The sequence below is a fragment of the Psammomys obesus genome, unplaced genomic scaffold (assembly GCF_907164565.1).
Source record: "Psammomys obesus unplaced genomic scaffold, mPsaObe1.curated_primary_1811, whole genome shotgun sequence".
Taxonomy (NCBI): domain Eukaryota; kingdom Metazoa; phylum Chordata; class Mammalia; order Rodentia; family Muridae; genus Psammomys; species Psammomys obesus.
Genome location: NW_026592118.1, coordinates 42,234,137 through 42,257,864, shown reverse-complemented (window position 1 = coordinate 42,257,864; position 23,728 = coordinate 42,234,137). Strand labels below are relative to the sequence as shown.

The 23,728-nt window shown below is 41.2% G+C and overlaps 1 protein-coding gene across 9 annotated transcripts in view; it reads right to left on the bottom strand.

Moving 5' to 3' along the window:
• The window catches only part of Met (MET proto-oncogene, receptor tyrosine kinase), a 114,809-nt gene that overhangs the window by 74,323 nt on the left and 16,758 nt on the right, over nucleotides 1-23,728 (bottom strand). For 3 of the 9 annotated variants that reach the window (XM_055612696.1, XM_055612705.1, XM_055612701.1), the window contains exons 2-4: nucleotides 15,453-15,501; nucleotides 13,210-13,280; nucleotides 10,907-12,123 (exon numbers count right to left, since the gene is read on the bottom strand). In XM_055612696.1, coding sequence (XP_055468671.1) covers nucleotides 10,907-12,109 — 1,203 coding nt within the window. In that variant the 5' untranslated portion in view covers nucleotides 12,110-12,123; nucleotides 13,210-13,280; nucleotides 15,453-15,501. The remainder of the gene's footprint in view (nucleotides 1-10,906; nucleotides 12,124-13,209; nucleotides 13,281-15,452; nucleotides 15,502-23,728) is intronic. The other 6 variants (XM_055612698.1, XM_055612702.1, XM_055612699.1 and 3 more) reach the window with 4 other exon arrangements.

Genomic DNA, 23,728 nt, shown 5'->3' with positions numbered 1-23,728 from the left:
GAACTGGGCTGAGGCTGATAGACAAGAGTAAGGTTAGAAGGAAACAGAGCATTAAGGAAACAATAGTTCAGTTTATTTTGTAATTTGCCTGTAGCTCAGAGTATAAAATAAATCTTCACTATGGCAAGAAAGGTAAAATGAAGCTATACTATCATCATTATTAATTATCCACTCATTCGCAGGAACAGATATTTTATTATGTGTTTGCAGACGAAATAGAATGTTTGACTGTTTAACTATTTCTTGAACTTCTAACATACAGGGCCTTAAATAAGGTCCTGGGAGTTCTAACAGCTGCACCGTGGGCCGCAGTGCAGGGACAGCTCTCATACAGAAGCAGTGTTTATGTATGACAATGTAGGTGTTCACTTTCCAAGAAGCTCACAATCGTTCTCTTCAGACTTGATATGCACTCAGATGGTTGTCTTTTTACCAGGGCTACAATGACGCCCATGGCCTCCACCTTCTTCACCCTGCATCCTATTAAAATTTGCACGTTTGTTTTTGTTTTGTTTCTCATTTTTCAATAAGAAACTTTCTTTTTAGAGGTGGGAAAATCGTCACAATTAGCTGTAATGCGACACCACCTTTAAGGCTGGAGTATGTTTAAGCTCTCTTTGTCTATGTCAACAACTTAAAACCTAAACTTTCGGTTCTGCAACACTGATCCCAAGGTTCATCTACTATCACTAAACTACCACTTGCATATCATGCCTTTAAACCCCTGTGGATATTCCTAGCTTTGGGACAAAAATAGCGCTGAAATGGTATGACCAACTCTACCTGGAGCAATTACTTTTATAATAATAATTATTTTTTAAATGTTTGACCTTAGTTGAGAGCACAACTCCCCCCCCCCCACAGTGTCTCCAGATAAACCCAATGTAATTGGCCTTCTTTAAAGTAAAAATATTTCTAAATAACTCTTACTAATGTAGTTACTGCTTCTTGTTTACTACGATGGTGAAGCCACAAATTAATTTCTACTTAATGAATTATCAGAAGTATTCCACCCTAATGTAAACTCCCCATAATAATTCAAGAATTATAATACCAGGATTACCTAATGTGACCTGAGGTTCACTTCTATTGCTGCACTTTAGGACATTTGTGGACACTCAGACTTTCTCATAGTATTGAAAACATGAAGAAAATATGTTCACTTTCCTATTATATTTTCCCAAATGGTCTATATTTCTTACATCCACTTGCGCCTATAAACAGTCTCTTATATTCAAGAGTCTGGTCACTTTACTGGAAAATAAATAGTCCTCTGCTTGGAATTACGGGCTGCAGGAAGGGGCAAGCCAGTGACCTCCCTGACTTGTAGGCACAGAAACAAACCCTGAAGAATTAAACGCCTCCTAGTCCCTTGGCAAACACCACTGCTTTGTTGGTCAAACAAAAGTGAACAAACAAGCACAGAGTCTTCGGATCCCTCAGACTATTTTCACACCTGCACTTCCAATCTTTGTGGCTCGTGCAGATGATGAGCACAACACTGTCTATGACCTACCCACTAAAATAGTTGCGCAGACTTTACCAAAACTGCATACTCCTGTGATTTATATGTTCTTTATTTACGTTTAAATACATAGGTTTATTTCTGGAGACTGCTAAGATTGAATCGACACTACCTGTTTTCTCTGATGTATGACACAGATGCATGGTGGCAAAGCACAGCAAATGCCTTCCTTCCAAGACCTTGCCTCATTTAGATGAAGATGATTGACATGAAAGACAAAAGCCTGATGCGTTTGGAGCAGGGATGAAAGAAATGGCAGCACAAAGATGGCGCAGGTTGGAGAGCACATCCAGGGATGTTCAGGAGGTACTCATAAGATGAGCATGAGTCCTGGAAGGACATTCTGGAGGTGCTCATGAGATGAGCGTGAGTCCGGGGAGCTCTTGGCTCCCATTCGGCCTCTCAGCCACATGATCCTCATGAACAGGAAACACACTCAAAGGGATGTGATGGGGGGGGTGCACTCCGCAGATACAGAAGGACAATGTGATTTGAGTCACCTCAGCATCACGCTGCCTCCAATTCTATTAATGTTAATAATGCTGAGGGTTTCAAAAGGACTTATTTGTGGGTTCTCAGAGCTGCATGATTCTTTGTCATAGGACTCATGAGTAATGGAGAACCCTTTTCATGTGCAGAATAAAAAAAGAAACTTCTTCACAAATACTGAGTGTTGACACAAAAGAGAGGCAGGGAGCCAAAGAAGAACTAATCCAGCCCAGCAGAAAACCTATCTATTTCCAAAGGAGCTGATGGCGTGCTAGGCTATGAGATGCCGTGAGTGAGCACAGACGAAACCGTGTCTGTAGCGATCGGTCACGTGCACACATTACCTACTTCACACCGACCATTATTAAAACACACTGACAATTTGGCATTACAGAATAAATTTAAAAAAAATCTAAACTCTCAACATTCCATTTCTGATATTTTTGTGAAGTATGAAATTATGTGCTCTAATGGCCCCAGCCCACTTTATTTTTTTTTTATTTTATTTTTTAATTTTATTTTTCTTTTTAGTTACATTTTGTTAACTCTGTGTCCCAGCTGTATCCCGCTCCCTCATTCCCTCCCCAACCCCACACTCCCTCCCTGGTCTCCTCCCTGCCCCTTTCCAAGTCCACTTTAAAATGTGAAAGTCAAATGCAGCAGTTTATGCTTAAGACATGAAGTCATGATTATTAGTGTATTAGGCACTTGGCATGTGTTTGCTCAAGCTAAATATGTTAAAGATATCATGCTTTTCCCTACAGTTTTTTTTAAAGACTTATTTATTATGTATACCGTGTTCTCCCTGCATGAAAGCCTGCATGGCATTATACATGGTTGTGTGCCGTCATGTGGTTGCTGGGAATTGAACTCAGGACCTTTGGAAGAGCAGCCAGTGCTCTTAATCTTTGAGCCATCTCTCCAAATTTTTTCCTACAGTTTTAAGTTTTATGAAAAAGTTAACTTTTATCATCTAGAGTAGTCTTTTAAGATTAAACCATAACATTTAGATATTGTCTTTCATTTGTATTCACAGTTCACATCATATTTCATGAATTAGCAAGACATCTTGCTTATCTGAGTGACTTGGTCACTTACTGCCATCTCCACTAACCCATTGCTGCATGAAGAGAAGTGCTACACACCACTGGCTCACCACCGTCCTACTAGCAGAGCTGGCACTCAGGAAGCAACTACTGTGCTTCCAATTGAATTCTGGTTGCACAATTAATCCTTTCCCCCGACACTTTGCTGAAAATGGGGTTTACAAGTATCTGCTCATTTGATGTTCTAAATGAAACAGTTAGGCTTTTGGCATTTAGCTTAAACTAATAAGATGCAGGAACAAGCTTGCAATGTAATTAGCTGAAAAAAGTGGAAAATACTGCATATTTTACTGTGCAGATAATTCCTAGAGACACTCATTTCTGCTATTGACTGCCACCGCATTAGAGCCGTAACCTGTTTAGTGCAGGAGCACTAGCACTATCGATTCACCCAGGGCTGGAGGGCCAGTTCAATCCTGCTTCGCCCCCAATCCTGAGTGCCTCTTCATCCTTAGTGTTAGCAGGCTGCTGGTGAGACGCTCAGTGTCAAACCGATATTCTGAATGTCAACTATCAACGGGGAAGTTTTCCATTCAGATTCGCACTTTCCTGGCATGCAGACCTGCGTCCTAGGCCACCATGAATCATCTGTGCGTTCTGCGATGACAACACAGCAGGCTGGATTTTACTAAAGCCAGCTCTACCAAAGAATGCCTTCAATACCCAGACTGACCCTAATTCACCCCTTTTACCTAGAGCACAGTTCGAAGTGTCATCTGCCATTTAATGTTCTCTGATTGATGAGCCCTTCGCGGTATATACAAATAAGATAAGGGGCATCAGACACCAGCTCCGCACTGACGATGCATCTCTTTGTTTTATAATAACGTCACCTATGAACCATCTGTAGGCATGTGTGAACATGGAGGAAGGTTAAAACAAACTTTTACTCTATGTTAACACTCACTAGTTAGATATCTCCCTTCCCCTCTCCTTCTGAAAGACAAATCTTCCTGAAGTGTCTGTGTGCGCAAACGCCATCTGCTCCGACCTCACCCTAGGTCCCAGGTGAAGTGCAGTCAATTGCTTCCCTAAGGTAGAGCTTGGCTTTTAGAATAGGAAGTCAATATTGCCGGGCCAGTGATTCATATGCAAATTAACCCCCTGGAACATTTTAGTTTGAAAAAAAAAATATATGATTAGCAGACTGGAATGTATCCAGGACCCTAGAATCACTTACCACATCCATGATTTAAAAAAAAAAAAAAAAAAAAAAAAAAAAGTGAAGGGAGTTTTATTGACATCAAGAGCAGCCAAACCTTTGGTTTCCTTTCCCTGATGAAAGGAACCCAAATGAACCCCAGGCGCTGGAGAGGTGACTTTGTAGCACATACCTGGGCACTTGGTCATTTTGAACCCACTGTATTAAAATTTGTGCCAAACCACGAATAAATAACAGTCTTCTCTAAATTCTGACAGATCCGTCTTTTTCTTGTTTGAGCAAGGAGCTAAGAATACAGGATGGCCACTGATAAGACAGAAGCCTGGAGGAAGAATGTAACACCCAAATTTTGAAATATTACAGTAACTTAATAAAAAAAAAACTGCTGTTACTCAAGTAGGTTATTATCCTTATCAACATGTGGGGCTCTACATGCTTCCAGTCATCTCCAGCCAGGGAATGTGGGAATGGAAACACCACCTATCAGTGCTTTGGCTTCAGAATTTTGCCTTCTTCAAAAGTCAACTTCAAAATTCATTTCTTTTCCTGTGGCCTTACTGTCTGCTACTCCCCAAATGAATCATCACTCAGCTGTCAGCAGCTCAACGCAGTCATGCCCTGCTTTAACAGACAGTAGGGACAGGAAGCACTCTCACCGTGTGAGGGGCATGGTTAAGCTCAGCCACCCCACATGGGCGAGAGAGATACTGTTACTCACATCCTGAGCCAGTACCATCCCCAGGTAAAGGCTGCCTGCATTTTGGACTAGAGTTTCAATTTTAACTGAGTCCTTTTTGCTTTTGGTTTATGAAAGAATCATGCTATGATTCGTTTAAGGTCTTTTCTGGGGTGGGCTTGGGAATAGACATGTGATGATTTAACGGGGTGAGCAAGGAGATGGGGGAGAGGCAAGAGGCACTAAAAACACCCCCAGCCTGTGCCCAGTGAACTCAGAGAGTATTATGAAATTCTGGACAGAAATTAAGTTTAAGTTTCTCTTAAATAAAAAAAAAAATGCACTGTGCCATTTTGTATGCAGGGAGAATTCAAGTAAATCAGGAAGCAGCAACTTGCTGAGTCTGGAAGAGAATAGAACCAGCAGCTATGGAAAAGAATCAAGTGAAAAATTAATACAGTTTTAGTTAGATTTTCTAAAATGTAAATTACATCAAAATCCTTGAACCTCGAGGATTTTCTGTCTTACAAGATTTTGCTTTGGTAGCAATTACATTTGCTGTACAGACAATATATTTAATTTTTAAGTTTGAAGTTCTTTCTAATCTCAAGAATAAAGACTCCTCAGTAACAGTGTTCATATGGGCTAACATTCTCTCATTCCTGAGCACAGGAAGTAAAAAACAGCTTTATAATCTGACTTTCCATTTATCACCCCTAATACAAAATGCATTCTCTTGAGATCACCACAGTCTAAAATAGCCGTGCCAGACCAATCAAATGACATGGATGTTATTTCTAATGCTGCTCCACATCCACAGCTTGAATACTGTGGGAGATTATAGATATACGGCCTATAGAGAGTTATAAATCTCTGTTTATTTTATTAAATATTACAAGACATGCCCTGAGGAGGACAGATCAATAATGGACCTTGTGGTTTCTTGATGGAAGGCTGCAATTATTTTCTTTCATTACAACTTAAGTGTAACTCAATTTTATCCATCTATCATCTTTATAGTAGCAATAAGCAACATCACTGAATGCTTGTTTCTCTGCCTGTGCCTAATATTCCTTGTTTGCATCTTGTTTTGATTTTTTTGGTCTTATTGAAAATTTGTTCTAACTGCTTTCCTTTCTCCCCGTGTCCGCTTTGAGTGGTGATCCTTTAACTTTGGCACTCTGGGATGGAGATGGAAAATTACTACCTTTAGTTTCCTTTGTTTTGGGAAGCAGTTGGCTACTCTTTGAATCGAAGTACAGTGACATTTGAGAAACAAGGAAGCTCATTAAAAACAACCTACAAGGCTGGCTTTTTCTGTGGCTGTATTGTCTAATTCTTAATGCAAAGTTTCACTCTAAAGTAACAGAAGCAGGGCATCTTGCTGTGTCAAGCTAGTTTAAAATTAAAGTCAGAGAATGAAGAAGTAGACTTTTTTTCTTGAGTGTAATGCAACTTGATTTAGCTGTTGTCTCCCTCAGTGTCAGCCCACTGAGACATTAACTAATTAAGCCTTGTGGAGTCTGGTCATTCACAACATATAGAGAGGGAGGTGAAAGACTCTCATGAGAAATAGAACCACAATATGCCTTTTTTTTTGAGACAAACTGATCATTTAAATTTGCCTCTCCTTATATAAGCAATCCTTGTTGTAATAGCTGTCATTTAATTTACCATGAGTATAGTATCATATTTTGGGTACTGTTTTGGGTATTCCTATACTAGTCCACATGATAGGTTCGTCTTGAGGCCAGACCGCCTGGAGAATATAAAGCTCTCAAGGTCAGCAGGTAGAAGACCATGGGGTACAGGCCTCAACCCAGATCCTGGGCTCCAGGCTCTTCTCATTAGGCTACACTGATTCCCAAGGCGCTACTTTCAGAGTCTTCCTATTGTGAAAGGTGCATTATAGAATCCTCGCACAGTTTACGAAGATTGTGAAGTAGCTTGTGCTACCCGCATGTTGCAGATGAAACCCAGTTTGCAAGAAGTTAAGCAGCAGGTAGAGGTCACGCAGCAAACATATTGTAATCCAGGTCTTTCACGCAGGAGTGACTGGTCCCTAATGGTCCCTGGTCACTGTTTTCCCTTCAGCTGATCCACTATTCATCATCATGATAACCAAGATGCCCCAAGTCTACCAACCACACTCAGGACAGGCTCCCACGCCCAGTTAAGGTTGGCCAACACAAAACAGACTCCATAGTTGGTGCGTGTGTGGTGTGTGTGTGTGTGTGTGTGTGTGTGTGTGTGTGATTTTTGCTTGGTTCTGATTATTCTGTCTTTTCTTTCCATTTTTTCATTTCTTGAGGAGGAGAGAGGTGGAGACAGAAAACATATAGTTGGATGGTTAGGGAGGTTAGAAGGAGCTGGGAGAGGGAAAAGAATATGATCAAAATATACTGTAAGTATGAGAAACAATTTCAATAAAAAACTCAAAAAGATGACCAAGATGCTGGGGTAATACAAGCTTACTTTTTCAAATGTTTACACAATAGACTAAAACTTTGGTGATGGACTCTAAGGAAAAGAGTGTACTTGTGTGTTAACAGTATTTTACATAAAGGTCCTTCCCTAGTTCAATGTCCCCTAAAAATCTTTTCTAAAATATAATATTTCAAGTCTCCAAATAATGTATGTAACATATGCACAGAATAAGATTGCTACTGATTATGAGATTTTAAAAAATTATTCTATTCAATACAGATTCACATTTGCAGGAATTGTCTGAGTGTGTTCTTCAACTACATTTTTTTTCTGTGCTTTCAAGTTAATACATTTCTTATGCATGATTGGTGAAGATTCTAGTAATTTCAAGTAAATAGATTTATAATTCTGTTTATCTTCAAATATAAGGAAGTGGGTTTTTTTCCCCACTAAGGTTGAGTTATTACAAAGTTTCTATATTATAGGGGCATTTTCTCAATGATTTTATTTTGCACATTACTAGATTTCTAACAGAATATGCACTAGCCTAGAACAACATGGAGTGATACTAATTTGAGAAGCTTATAAAGGTTCCCCAATGAATGGGTTAAGAAAAAAAGTCAGGAGAGATATAAAAAATGAACTTGAAATTACTGTGGATATGCAAACTAATAGAATTCAAAGTGAGATGTGATTTTAAATAAGCCCTTGAAGAGTTACATTCAAACTCAACAGAAAAAAAAAACATGTGCATTATGAAAATCAAGACTATATTCTTATAGAAGGTTTGTTGTAACCAACAGCACTGGATGGGCACTGGTGACTCAGGATAAGCTCCCAGAAACTGTGTTGTATGTAGAGACAAGCTTTGAAACACAATGAAGACGTGGGGGAAAATGATGTGCTCTCATAACCATTAGATGACCAAAGGGTGCTTTCCTGTTGCAGATGTGAGCAGATGCCTGTAAAGACTGTGGCTGGACTCATTCATGTTATGAGAGGGAGAGAAAACGACATAACTTGACCATCAATAAGTAAGTTAGGCCTGCAACACCTGCTGGATCTCTGAACAGAAAATGGTCTTTCCTGGCATCCGCATGCTTGATCCTGCAGTAAGAATACATTTTGTATATGGCAGGTATATGGAAGGGCAAAGAGACCCTCTGATGGATCTTCTCACATACACCGAAGACTTGGCAGGAGCCTACGTAGAAAGGTACGGAAATATCCTTTAACTTGTCAAGTCTGTCCATACATATATTAGAGATATTAATAGCCAAACTACCCAATGTGTATCCAGTCAAGAAATTTCATGCTAAAAAATAAAGACTCGATTCCAAGATATTATTAGAAGGTCACCTGATATCTGGCCAAGTTAATCAGCCAAGACAAAATGGAGTCATCTTATTATTTAGAGCCTGCCTAACTGGCCCAGTCTGGTAAATCATTTTGTTCTTGCTGCCATCATTTCAGGACAAAGCTGGGAAATGACTATATGCTGATTATTGGAACACATTCTGTGGGCCAGGTATCTGAAAACAAATGCATACAGTCTCGATTTCAGAAGAAGGCCAGCCATTAGTAAGTGGAGAAGATAAACAGGCAAATAAAGAGAGGGGGTTTGCAGGTATTTGTGTTTATGGAATCTGGCCAGCACGAAACTTGGCTTCCCTTGCAAGAAGACGGCTGGCAAGTTACATCTTGTTTCCCACAAGAATTTTTTGAGATGGTAGTGATAATGGTTTCAGGTGTGGCGTTTGGGGCATTTTTCCTGCGTGATAAAACTGGCCTGCATTTTACTGGATAATCCTGACTCTTTGTTCCCTCTGGAACACTGAAAAATGTCAAAGCGGGTAAGATAAAGTTCAGAAGGCTTTGAGACTTTCTAAAATGAGTAAGAACGTTTGCAACTGGGAGGCTGAAATGGACAAAATAAAACAATGTGATAAGATACCCGTATGCCTCTGCAAAGTCAAGGGTCCTTTTAACTTTTAGCAGGATGAAATCCAAGCACCAAGGGTCCTGGAAGCCCTCGGGATCTCCTGATAGGTTCTTTAAATTTGTGTTGCTCAACTAGCTTGCTGAGTATGGGGAAAGTTGTTTGCTCTAAGAACCTATGAATTTCACACTTGTATTTTTGAATTCCAGGTTTCCGAAAGCCCTTCGGCTTTCTTCCATTCTTTTGTTGCATTTTCCATTGAAGAAAAGGGCAGCCTGATGAAGAATTCATTCCACCGTGTCTTACAGAGTTTACAATGCATATTAAACGTGTAAGGGGGCATTAAGTCTTACCTGGGGCTGGCATGTACATGCTGTGTGTATTATTAGACTACAGAGGGGAAAGGAGGGAAGTTTTGTCTTTGTTTCATCAAAGAATGTATTTTCTGAGCTTCATGAGATAGTTAGGTAATTTTCCATGTGGGCGAGTATCCCAGGCTCATTAAGAGCCAGCACATGTTCCTGAATTCATACACCCTGGGTACGCTCAGCAGAATTACATGCTTTCTCTTATCAAGTACATACTGAATGCTATTCCTGGTTGCCGTTTTTATTTTGTAGACTGAAAACTGCTCAGGCAAGACACACATTTACAAAGCCCAAGTGTCTTCAGATAGGCTTCAAAGTGCCAATCTGTTCAGTTATGGTCACCGAGGGTCCTAGCGTAGGAGGCACAGTCATGCTATATATGCAGATCTAGGCTTAAACCAATACCCTCCAAGGCCACAATGGAATCCATAGGTTGGTGTTCTTCCTCAGTCACTAAGTGACCAAATAAATACCCCCCCTAAAAAAAAAACCCACTCTACTTACAGAAGGGGAATTCTCCTTTATTTAAATAAAAACACCAATAATTTCCCCATGCTTTTCTGTAAAAATACCATTTTAAATGATCATCAATCCCAAACAAACAGTGTTGTGGAGGAATGAAAATCTAAGTTTTAAAGTTATTTTTTCTTTTAGTTATACCATCTCCCCATGTATACTTGCATGTGTGCGCACCCACCCAGTTGGGTGCATTGTGTGTGTGTGTGGGGGGCACATGGAGGCGCAGTGAACCTTGGGTATCACCCGTCAAGCCCTGTTTGTTTTTACTCATTTTTCAGAGCGAAGTTTTTTTCTCATTCGCCTGGCGAGTGTCAGCTGGCTGACCAGAAATACAAGGTATTTCTCTTGTTAGGGCTTCTATTACAAGCTTACGCTGCCATACCTGAGTTTTTTTTTTTTTTCCCTGCCCACGGGTTCTTGTAATGCAACTAACCCCCACCCCCACCCCCATGCTTACACAATAAACATTTTACTGGCTGAGCTACCTCCTCAGCCCCACATTAATTTCCTAAGATAACGGTTTAGTCACTAATGAAGACCACTTTCTTAATTTGCTTACAAGGAATTTGTAAATATTTTGAACACAAATCATTCACCAACCACAAAACAGCCTCGATTTCCTCTTGTTTTGTTTTAGACTGGCACTTACTCTGCTTCACACCTAAATTTAAGCGTGAAAGCCTTGCATGACTTACCCTGTTGAAACAGTGCTCGTGGTTGGGTCCATAAAAATGCTGGAGGCACCTCACGTTGTTTTTGTTGACGATCTTGTTGAAGAATTCGTTGACGTATTTGATGGGGAAGGCGCAGACCGCGGAGCGGTTCACGGGCTCGGCAGAATCGGGCCTGCTCTGCGCGAACACCCCGTAGAGAATGTCATCGTTGGGGCTGGCTCCTATCTGCTTAGCGAGGCTGGCCCCCGGCTTACTGACGTAGGCGGCTTGGAGGATATTAAACACTTCCTCCCGGGTGGACCTCTTCCTTCTCTTCTCCGTCAGAATGCACTCCAGGGGCATCTCCATGTAGGAGTGCAGCCCGGAGTCTGCGGCACAGAACCTGATGATCCTCGTATGGAAAGTCTCAGCGTCCAGGGTTTCCTTTTGGACGGTCAGGAAGTAAATAAAATGGTTGCTCTCAAAGGCGTGGATGTACTTGATGGGGTAGGAATCTCGGAACTCGGGTAAGACGTCAATATAGGACTGGTCTGTCAAGAACTTAAAGCCGTCCTGGGTCTCCTTCAGCCGCCTCACCGAGATGGAATGCAGCGAGCCGTCAGGGAGGTAGGAGGAATTGACCGTGTTCCCCACGAAGAAATTGATGAACCGGTTCTTTTCCGACAGAAGGACTTTGGCGCCCAGGGCACTCACTACGCAGTCAGGACACTGGCCCGACTCCTCATCCACGCGTGGAGAGAACATGCAGTGAACCTCGGACCGTATGTCGGCAGCATTGCCGGGCGGAAGGACGTGGCGCTGGCACGTCCCTCTGTGGACGCTGCCACAGCTGATGAGCTGATCGTCGTAGTACGTGTCGAGAAGAAGGGCCATGTTGATGTTGTCTTTCCAAACGCCTCCTGATGCGTTGGCTTTGCTGCCGCAGTCCTGACAAGGAAAACAATCTGGGTGTTCCAACACGGGCCCGGTCCTGTACTCAGCCACCTTCCGAAGGTCTTTGTCATTCAAAACATAAATGTAGTTCGTGGCTCCCAGGTAGATATGATGCCCGTGCAGAACGATGTTCTGGATGGGAGTTTCTGCGGTGAAGTTGGGAAGCTGGTACTTGACGTTCGTGTTCGTCTCCGACTTCACTAGGGCCTCCTTGCACTCCCCGCGGCTCCTCTGCACCAAGGTCAAAAGCAGCACCAGGATGCCAGGTGCCAGCACCGTGGGAGCCTTCATTGTGAGAAGCCGATCTGCCAAGACACAGTCAGGCGAGAGCAGTTCAGTCGTCATGAGAAACAAAGAAGAAAAATGGACGCACTGCTCCGGCTTCGCTATCAGAAACAACATTTCCTAACTGGAGTTTTTATATGGAATGAAAACAAAAACCAGTAGCTGGCTTCACATAAAGATGCATTGTAGGGCTGGACAGGACTCCTCACAGTTTAATTTTAGAAGTCAAGCCATGAACAAGTAATTTTCAAGGACCATTATATGATGCAAACAATGTTCTGGGTTGAGGCCATGCAGCAACCGAGAAGCATTCAGCAGCTCAATAAGAAACATAGCACATTCTTTCTTAACCCCTTGCTGGTTGCTTAATGTGGTTTCATATCTGTGTCTAATGACTAGGTTGGTACTTAAACTTTCTTGGTTAGTCAAGTAAAGGAACTGTGGCTCAGATTCATTTATTCTAGAAATCACAGCAGGCATTGTTTCCTTGGGAGCATGTAGAATTACTAGGCTAAATTTAGCTTCCTTTTGGAAGAAAACAATCATAAATCCTAGAAGCAAGTGATCACATGCTGTTTATAGGATTTTGTGTGCAGGGAAAAGGTATGGTTATAATTTGGCTATACTGAACCTATTGTTTCTGACTGACAAATGCTTAATGCAAAATCACTAGGACTTCAAAACAAACAGCAGAATGAAATGTGTAAAGTAAAATTTAATCTTCAGAACTAATGTTTTGCAACTATTTCTCAGGGGGAAAAGAACATATTGTTTATTATCAAGCCAAAAAGCTTTTTAGTAAAAATAATATTATTTTAGCACTCCATAATATGCATTTGGACCAGTGTTTCTCCCAGGAAGTATGACTGGTTTGTTCTTCAGATTATAAAAGTATAAGGGGCACAACTTAAAAACATGTGAATTCCCTTGATAATAGCTATGGTCAGGGGTTGGGTATTGTTTTGGTGAAGAGCAGCTTTCGAATGAAAGAAACTATATACCGACATGTGTATTCTGACCAGATGGAAGGATGCTTAAAACCATATTTGGTATTACAGCAATGGTAAAGACTAACCTTGGATCTATGAAACCACACCCAAACTCACCAAGCAACTAATACGTGCATAACTCTGCTTACACTATGGAAATGGGAGATGGTTCCTGCCTTTCAGTGAACCTAAAAAAAAAGAATGGTTAGTAAGTAACATACACTGATGACTCTACTTCCTGGCATTATAACACCCCTTATGGCACAAACTCCAGACTCCAACCATCAAGAGAGGGAGAGATGGCCCAGGTATGAGATTACAGTATGAGAAATAGGTATACATTCATTATGTTATGGGGTCCAGAAGAAGAAGGACAGCATCTGTCTGACTCATTACTGTGTTCCCGTAATTTGGTACAGAGGAGCCCGGAACACAGCTGGCATTAAACTAATAGATACTGTGTAAACAAAAGATAAGCAGTAGGTTCAAAAACAATAACTTGAGTCTATACTGTCTGACTTTGGCTGTATTTAATTTCTAAAAATTGGGAGCTTTAAAGAGATGGTTGGCCAGAAACTATAATGTCCTAGAATGAAGTGAAGAAGGGCCAGGACCAATATGGTGGCCCCAAGAACAGAAAGTGGCAGTGTGTGGCACTGTTTAGCAAGTAAGCAGGAGTTGATACCTAGGTGGACAGAATAAAGGGAAGGTAAAGATGACCAGGAGTCACCTGGGCAGAAGTAGAATGAGTGACAACAGCATGGCAGGTAGCAAGAGGAAGTTGGCTAAAAGGTATGGGTTTTAAGCGTGCTGAGTTTAGTAATGTAATGGGAACAGAGTAAGGTGTACCATAGGAAAGACCAGAAGAATTCACACTGTTTATCAAGAACCAGGTGCTTTGAATACCTGGTGAGCAGAACTTCTGAGCAGATGGAACATCTATGCCAAGAAACAGCAGAACACTGAAAGGCTTTTGAAGAGAGTTGCCGCTATGGATGAGAGACGTGACTGGCACAGGTGACATCTGCTTTAAGTGACCCGGTGACAAGTGGGACGGTGAAGGAATAAAAAGTCAAAACTCGGTGTGCTTGGTACTTCACTTAGAAAAACAGAAACAAACTGTAGGTATACGCATTTAAGTGATGACTAAAACCTAGGCTGGCATGCTTGTCACGGTGGCAGGAGATGAAAAAGGAGATGGCCAATGAATTAAATCTGGGTGAATACCTACAATAAGAGAACTAAGTGAAGAGCCAAGAAGGCTAAGGTCACGGAAAAACATTAAGTATTATAGAAGCCAGGCCTGGATCTCAAGAAAAGAACTATTTGTTGACCTCAAAGAATAACTTCAATAAATTTAACAGTAGATTTCAATAGACTGGTAAGGAGCAAGGGGATGTGTGTTTTGAGGAGGTAGGGTTGTTCGTCCAAGGAAGAACAAGCAGAAGGCAACAGCAGTTGCTTGGAGTTTATTATTAAAGCATAGAAAAGATGTATGCTTATTTGCAAGACTTTTCCTAAAAATGTTGATTTGGTGCCTACAAAACACAGGGAACTTCTCTGGAAAGTTCATGGTCCCTTGGTAGAGGCAATGAGTTAACAGAAAGCTGTGTGAGTAGAAAAGAAACCAGACTGTAAACGAGGCTGAAACTCAGTCTTCAAGGAGGACAGTGGATGAGGATTCCTCAGGTACAGCAGTTTTGTGCAAAGCCGAGAAATGAGGAGAGCACACAGCAGGGGCAGGACAGTGGCAAGCAGTAGAGTCTGAGGGGTGGGGTGACAGGCACAAGTTAGAGAAAAAGCTGATGATGCAATGTTCCAAACAAGTTCATTTCGAAGATTCCCAAACATAAGAGGGGCCAGGACCTCTGATGCTGCCAGAAAGGAGAAGTCACACGACAAAACAGCAACAGTGAGGAGTTCAAAACATAACAGCACCATGGTCTAAACGTAAATCAGAGCGCATGAAAACGCATTTCAAGTCATGGTTATAGAGGAGGGACTAGGAGTTTAGCTGGAATGAAGAGGTTCAAAATAACCAATGCAGAGCCTGCAAACTGAGATCAGCAGGAAATTAATGAAAGAACAGCTCTAAGAGTTCCTTTAAGGTAAGATACAATCAACACGCCATGATGACTTCACAGTCACAGAAGAGAAGGAACCTACTGTAGACAGTTGAGGACACAGTGGTCTTCAGGGTCCACGTGGAGGTTTCTGGTTGAGGATACAGGCTTTGAGGTGCCACTAAGCCAGAAAACCAGTTATACCACAGAGACAAGGGAAGCTTCAATAATATAAATTGTTAGAGTGGGATAAGGGAAATTATAAAAAAATAACAATAATGTTTGTCACGTGCTTACCACATGCCAGGCGTCCCACTAAACCGTCTGATTTCTCTCCACAAATATCCTGTGAAGAAGGAAGTGTGATTGTCATCCTCTTCTGGATGAGCATGCTTGACAGAAGTCACCCAGGGTGAACCACGCCTAACAGACCATGGCCCACACTCAGCTGCTTCACTAGCACTGGCAGAGATCACAGCCTGCTCGGCTGTTTCTCCATCAGACCTCTGATCCCAGCCCTTCCCTGTGTAGCTAAGCGACTTAAGGCCATTCACCCATCTCTGTGCCCACAGTCCAAAACTCATGTGATTGTTCTTAAGCATAAAAAAAGAGAGGATACTTTGAAGATATATGACCATTTTAGAGTAATATATAAAGACTGGGAATTGAACTTGCTATTTTTTGGTATACTTCTCATTGTTCTGAAGTATAATAGAATATTTTTTATGTCAATGAGGAAAACGAAGCAATGAAAAAAAAAGATTGGGGACAAATAGTCTTATCAGTCCAGAGTACAGTATATGAAAAATTAAATGTTTCTTTTATTATAATTTTCTTCTATTATTATTATTATCATAATTTATTTACTTTGTATACCAGTTGTAGCCCCCTCCCTCATCTCCTCCCAGCCCCACTCTCCCTCCCTCTTCCTTTCTTATCCCTCTCCTCTAGTCCACTGATAGGGGAGGTCCTCCTCCCCTACTATCTGACCTTAGCCTATCAGGTCCCATCAGGACTGCCTGGATCCTCTTCCTCTGTGGGCTGACTTGGTCACCCCACCAGGGAGAAGTGATCCAGGAGCAGGCAACGGAGCTCATGTCAGAGACTGTCTCTTCTCCTCTTACTAGGGAAACTATATGGAGACTGAGCTGTGTATGAGCTCCATGTTAAATGTTTTTCTTAACATGACATGTATCAGTACATTTTCCGAGAATGGGAACACTGTTTCTATATTTTCTTAAAAATATGATATGAAGGAAATAAATGAATGCTTATTTCCAAAAGGAAGGCCACACATTTGCACCCAAGTTGATACCCAATAAGGCAGTATTGAGTGTTCACGTCTTTTTGTTTTTCGCTTGTGAAAGAAACTTCAAAATTACCTTTATTTTATTTTTACAGTCTGAGGGATTACATAATGGTTTAAAAATAAGGACCATGTTCGAAGGTTTATGTGTATGTCACTCACTATACTAATTGTTAACCAGCTAGAATTCTACAAATGTACAAATGAGCTTTTTGTTACCTCATTTGATGGGGCAGCAAATGAAAAGTAAACCAGCAGGAAAGAAGGATGTATGTAATCATTTGATACATGACATTTTCTTGACCGTTCCAGTTAATTAAGAGTACAAAGGCCTATGTTGCTGAGACCAGTGTGCCAACTCCAGACTCTGGTGCCAAGTACGCAAACACATTCCTTGGTCAGGTGCATCGTGGGACCCACCTCATTTCTGAGAGCAGCTCTAGGAGTTCATTGATGAGAGCATGCTAGCGAGTAGGCACAGTGCCTGGCCCGTGGTAGGTCAACGAGTGTTCTCCATTGTCACTGTTTGTTCATACCCTCAGAAAACAGATGGGAATCCCTAATGTTCCAGATACCAAGAAGAGGGCTGAAGAGTCAAAGATGATTAAATTACTTTCCAACTGCCACTGAGAACACAGACTAACAGGAAAGAGAGACAATCACCCCACCATTTAAAATCAAGGCAAGAAGCTCAAAGAAGGGAAATGTAGCCAGGCGAAGGAGTTAAGTGGACTTGGCAACCACTTACAATCTTTCTCTCATTGTACGCTCATGATCTCGCAGAACCTAGCTTCAGTTGTGTGTGGCAATGAACCTAAGTTGTACAACCCAAAGCAAGTCACTTAAATTCCCAGGCCTCAGCTACGTTCTAGTTTGCCAAGTGATTTGTGAACTATTCGTAAGTCCTCTGGTACCAGCTTAGGACACCTATTTCGTGCTTCTCTTCCTAACATTTCAGTGACTTTATCTTGACAACCAAACATTAGCACAACGGGAGGGTTACATCACAGGAGTTGGCAAATACTGCAAATTAGAGCTTTGTCCTCCCATACGGCCATGGTTATTGAATATTTATTGACATCCACCAAAAAAACCAATGAGCTCCATAGTATGCACCTGTAACAAGTCTGATCCCTGGGACTATTTTTCTATAATTACCTGTCATTCCAGTGTCATCAACTTGAATGTAATACCCTTGCTTCCCCAGCTCTATCCTAGAAAGTTTAATGTTTATAATGGCAGTGACTTCAGAAACATTCTCCCTTCCATATAATTTTGTCTTGATACATTGATTCCTGTGATGTGTCTGAATCAGACTGTCAACATAGAATGTCTTTCTCACCAGTTCTGTTCCTTTTTTCCCTTTGAAATAGTGCTGGCCATTTAACTGATTTTTTTCTTGACTAAATGAAACATATAAAGATGATTCAAGCAGACTGACTTATTCATTCTCTTGAAATGTGCACATAGCAGATGAAACCGAATCACCTATAAAACATTTCCTTATTTCTTTGCAGTTGGTAGCAAAAATACTCTCACTGAACAAACATTTCCTGGATATGAGCACCTCTGTGCCACCTCGGTCATTAAGCTTGTGGCATTTAGGAGTCTTTTCATTAAAGACAGCCTGTTAACTATGAACTCAGGCTCAGCCTGACCTTGCCACCTGTCATTCAACTCTTCTCTGTGACCTATCTGTTTCTAGTTTTCTCATTAAAATACCTTGCATTGGTCACATCATTCCCCCCAAATCTAGCAATCTGGTGGGTTCTCTAGGTATGTATGGAATAGCATCTGTGCCTGCCAACAGTTCTACCAGCAGCAAAAGCACAGTGTGGTAGTCAAGGTCTGATTCCTCAGGAAGATTCACAGCAGGTGTAATGGGACATTTTTTTTTTAAGGGGGAAGAGTTTATAAACTTTGACACAATTAACTTTGCTTTAGGGACTGATTTTTCTTTGAAATCACAATGATATATTACTGTGTTGAAAGCACCTTCTAGTGAGATACTCAGTTATATCATTTTGTTTCTAATTATAGTCATGAGGTAAACATTACTTTCATTTTTTTTTTCAGGTGACATATGTGTTCAAAGAGAACAAAATGTTAGCTAAATGTACAGATGGAATCAAGGTCTCCTCAGTATTTCTAATTTTTAAAATATATGATGCTTGTTTGAGCTGTTTCTAATTGCATTTCTAGGGAAAGGATTTTATTCAAAAGGCACAGTACTTCAGCAAACATTTATTTGTACCTGCTCAGACCCACTGTTTCTTCCTCTGGCAGCTCTTTTGAAAACCCTCTATATCCCATCTACTGGGACTGCCTATCAATCACGCTGCCCCCTTCTCACGGCAGGGGGAGACTGGCTTCTCAACAAGCTCTAGTCTTCTGAGCCAGTGCTCAGTTCGGGTGAACATCTGACTACAGCAAGGACACCCATATAGATGCTGGCAGAGAACCACTCATGTTCAGAGATTCCAAAAATACAGATGATACTCCCTTGGAGTTTCTGAGGACGCATCTCTGCTCCTGTGTGGGGAGAGCCAGCCTGAGGGTGAAGCTGATGCTGTGGGCCAAAGAGCTCAGACTTGGAGGCTTCCACTAAACATTTAGCTATCAGTATCCCACCATGTTTTAAGTTTACAGGAGCCAGTAAAATTGTTTCTTTTCTTCTTCCTTTTTGGTGAGCAGTTTCATAATGATTCCTTTACTTCTTGCAAATCAGAAGCAAACAATATCCAGGAAAAAAAAATACTTATGGACTTGTGAGTTCATACATAAGGTCAAGTGCATAAGAGCAACTTTGCATAAAAAACTGAGAGAGGATGAGCGCCTGAAGGGTTGTGTGGCTGTAGACTACATTAAATATTCAAATAAGTGGGACAAAATGGTTTCTTTGTGTTTTTCAACAATTACTTGTAAATATCTCACTCAGCACCTCGGAACACACTCATCAGCTGAGATTTCTGGGGTGGCATACTGTTTTACTCTTTCTCCTACTATCCATTTCTGAAGCAGAATAAGTAGCAGGAACTCAAGATGAAAATAACGCATCTCAGTGATGAGTTAGCATATAAAACCATAAAAGATTTCAATACACTTAAGTATATAAAAGGTATTTGTAATTCTGGAAAATGGCTTAGAGGCCATATTGAGGATGATAAACCATAAAAATTGCCACTGCTACATCTAAGAGGACTTGCAAGAATGGCATCCTGGGGAATATTCTTAGCCCCTCTAAATTTATATTCTTTCCATTAACTTTAAAGGCTGCTCAGTATCCAAGTGGGCTCCCTAGTAAGGGGATCAGGGACTGGCTCTGCCATGAACTCAGTGGCTGGTTCTTTGATCACCTCCTGCTGGTGGAGCAGCCTTGCCAGGCCACACAGGAAGATGATGCAGCCAGTCCTGGTGAGACCTGATAGGCTAGGGTCAGATAGAAGGGGAGGAGGTCCTCCTCATCAGAGCACTGGGAAAAGGGAATAGGGGGAGAAGAGGAAAGGTGGGTGGGACTAGAAGGAGACAAGGGAGGGGGCTACAGTGAGGATACGAAGTGAATAAATTGTAATAAATAGATAAATAAAAAGGTAGGACTATAAGAACTGAGAGTGCCCAATAGGCAGTGCTCATAAACACATGTGTGAGGACCTTAGGGGTTCCCTAGAACCCAGAAAAAGTGATGAGGTACCATGTATGCAGCTCCTGCTGCAAGATAAGAGGTGGAGGTAGGGGAATATTCAAAAGGAGGTGGCCAGATACACACTGGTGAACAACAGACTCTACCTCAAAGAAGACAGGGGATTAGGACCAATTTGAAGGCTGACTTCCAGCCTCTGCACGAGCACCATGCATGTGCCCATTCCACCACAGAAGAAAATGTAGGATCATCATAATAAAGTTAGAGCAACAAGATTCTAATAAGAATTTCTGATGCCATTTCAAATACTGGGTTTGTAAGCAGTCACAGTACATCGTCTTGCATATTATCCATTACATGACAAGCAGTCGTCTGGATCCTGAGAACTTCTGTTGATTTGAAGACAGCAGGGAAAACTATGCCTCAAGTCTGTAGCCTAAATCAAAATGTAAATTAAACCATAGGACTGTTGAGAGAGCGAATTTTACAACTTTTTTTTTCTCCCTTTTCTGGAACCCCCCCCCCATGCCTTGATATTAACAACTGTGTATAAAATAATAAAGACAATACACCTTATCAAAATCCTTTCCAGGGCAGCCATATCCTCCCTTCCTTCCCTCTCCCTGCCTATCCTTTCCTTTCCTCCCTTCTCCTCCCCCTTTCTTTTACTTTTCCATTCCTCCCCATTCCCTTACCCCACTAGAGATCAAACCCAAGGCCTTGAGTATACTAAGCAATTGATCTACCAGAGACTTACATCCCAAGCCCAAGACACTCTCATAACCGTGATTTCCAGAAGGAAGCTTCCAGTTTTTTTCAGCCTACCCAACTTTTGTATGACCATATTTAAATCATCCAAAATTCCCCTAAGACAGTCTTATTTTTAATATTTACAGATTAGCTTGTCCCAAAGTACCTTTCTGACACTCGGATACCACATAGAGCTTTTCGATAAGAAGTAGCGGGGAGGGCGGAAGGAGGCTTAGGTCACATTTACATATGGATGTGCCTTACCCCTTCACATAGCCTGGCCTGAGGGCCAAAGTCTATTGTTTCTACCTTGTGGGTTGTCCTTAAATAAGACCGTGATGGTCTTAAATAAATTATGGGATACACTAGCACTCATTTATGCAGCAGACACTGACAGTCAATATAACGTCTCTGCTTATTGTCCTGAGCTGGGTCATGGCTGGTTCTGAGAGCTCCCAGTAGAAACGAGGAGTTGGCGAGAGCTCTGGAGAGACCGCTCTGAGTACCTGCCCAGTGTTTCACTGCTTTACTTCTCTCCTCAGATTAAATACAGCTATTTGTTATTTCCCCTCCCTTGGCCATCTTGTGGTTTTCCTCTGAGTTTCAAGTTCTTGAAGCCCTTAAAGTCCTTCCAAGACAGAGGCTGCAGTAAGAGCCAGACAGGAACCATTAGTTTAAAGAGTAAGCCCATATCCCCATAGAGATTTAGGAAGTGATGGTGTATGAGACCCAGTTAAATTTGAATCTTAAATACTGGATTCTTTTTCAGTGTAAATATGTCCCATGAATGTATTTAAACGACAATCCCTAGCTGTAAATGTGTAGAGAAAAATAAGGGAGTGACCAGCTTTTGAAACCAGCATAATTTGGAATGAAAAGACTTGGATGGAATCTATTTATCTTGGGAGTAAAAGGAATTTGTCTTTTGCTTGCCTGCTTCCTTGTTTTTCTTCCTTCCTTCCTTCCTTCCTTCCTTCCTTCCTTCCTTCCTTCCTTCCTTCCTTCCTTCCTTCCTTATTTATATTTAATTTTAATCAAATGTATTGCATATGTGAGGCAAGTGTTCTACCATGTAACTACAGCCCCAGCCCTTTATTTGTTTTCAGACAGTTATGGCGTATTGTCCATGTTGTCTTTGAACTTTCTCTGTGGTCCAGGCAGACCTTAAACTTGGGATCTTTCTATCTCAGCTTTCTCCGTAGCTAAGGCATGTACCACCAGTCCTGACTCAGTTTTTTAAGAGTTTCTCTAACATGTACATATTTGCAAACTGTGCACAATTTCTTATTTTTATTTTGGATTTGCTGCCATTATATATCCATAACATGTTGTTTTATGTATGATCAATAGGGTAACTGAACTCAAAAAGCAATTTAAGATTTCTTATAAGGTATAATTGCCAAAGGGCATAAACATTTTTTTAAGAAAAAAAAAATTGCAATGAAGATAGCAACTTGTACATTATATGAAATCTCATAAAAAGACCTAGATATGCATGTTCATTAAAGACTCAGATATAGATGGCTACAGAAGAAAACAAGTTAAACTTGACACTAGAATAATGTACATGTGTTATAATGAATGGGGCTCAGGATGGCTCTAAACGCTTTCTTGGGTATTACACAAATGTTTTGTTTTTTAAAGAGAGATAGTGCTTTTGTTCTGATTCTTATGCATTTATCTCAGGCGTTCTCCTGATAATCATTCTAGAAATTGAAAATGACAAACTTTTAGCCTAAGAAAAAAGCCAGTTGTGCACTTTCTCTCCTCAATATATGATAGAGATCATTGTCCAAGACTGATATGGCAAGAGTAATGATAAAAAGAATAGAATGCCATTCTATCCTCAAGATTTTGTCTCATAAACTCATAATCTGTCAGCAAAGATCTTTGTTCTTTTAAGAATGGCTGAAAACATCCAACTTCTGGGAAAAAGAATAAATGGACATTTGTTTTACTATTGTGCATGTTGTAAAAAAATATCATTCAGAATATTCATTGAACTGTCAGAGTCCTGATTGATGGACAGGCATCTACCCCATTAATAAACGGTAGCTCATACAAGAACATTTCGTTGTCCTTGGAAATGTGGAGGTTGAAATTCTCCATTGTTAAGAATATGCTAAAGGGCTTGAAATCAAAAGCACTCCCCACCCCCTTCAGTCTAATGGATGAATGGAAGTTTGTAATTCAGAATGTGTATACACCCTACTCGATTTTGTTCAATTAAGCCAGGAACAGTGAACAAAATAAGTCCACAGATCACATCTTTCTACATACGTAAGTTAAAATAAACTAAGGCTAGCAACCCTTTCCTGATACATTCAAATCAGGGTTGGGAAAGGATGAACCTGACTGGGCAGCCAGAATGTGAACTGAGAGGGAGACACATCCAGAGGAAGCTGACACATTGCTCACTAGTGAATCAGACGTTCCCTCCTCTCTGTGGGGGTGGTGGGGGAGGGGGAAGCTCCTGAGCATAACTGCATGTTCTCCTTCCAAATGGGGGGGGGGGTCTGTGCTCAAGAGTAGAATGGATTAGTCTGTTTTTTTCCTCCCTTCTTTCCTCCCTCCCTTCCTCCCCTTCCTTATCTTTTAGAGTGAGACAAGGTCTTCTTGTGACGTTGTTCAGGCTGGTCTCAAACTGCCCTTCTTTTTGTCTCTGCTTCCGAGTGCTAGACACAAGATACTGCTGGTTGTTCCATTTGCACGAGGCAAAAATTAAACAGCTGCACAGGGAAACAGGCCGTAAGTAGATCCATTTTTTTTTGTCATGGTGGCTGTACCATAAGGAAAGAGAAACTATTCTAGCAGGAAAGGGGGCAAGGGTAGAGACACGAGGGGTTCTATCAGGTGGGCCTTTGTTTCTGACTCTTT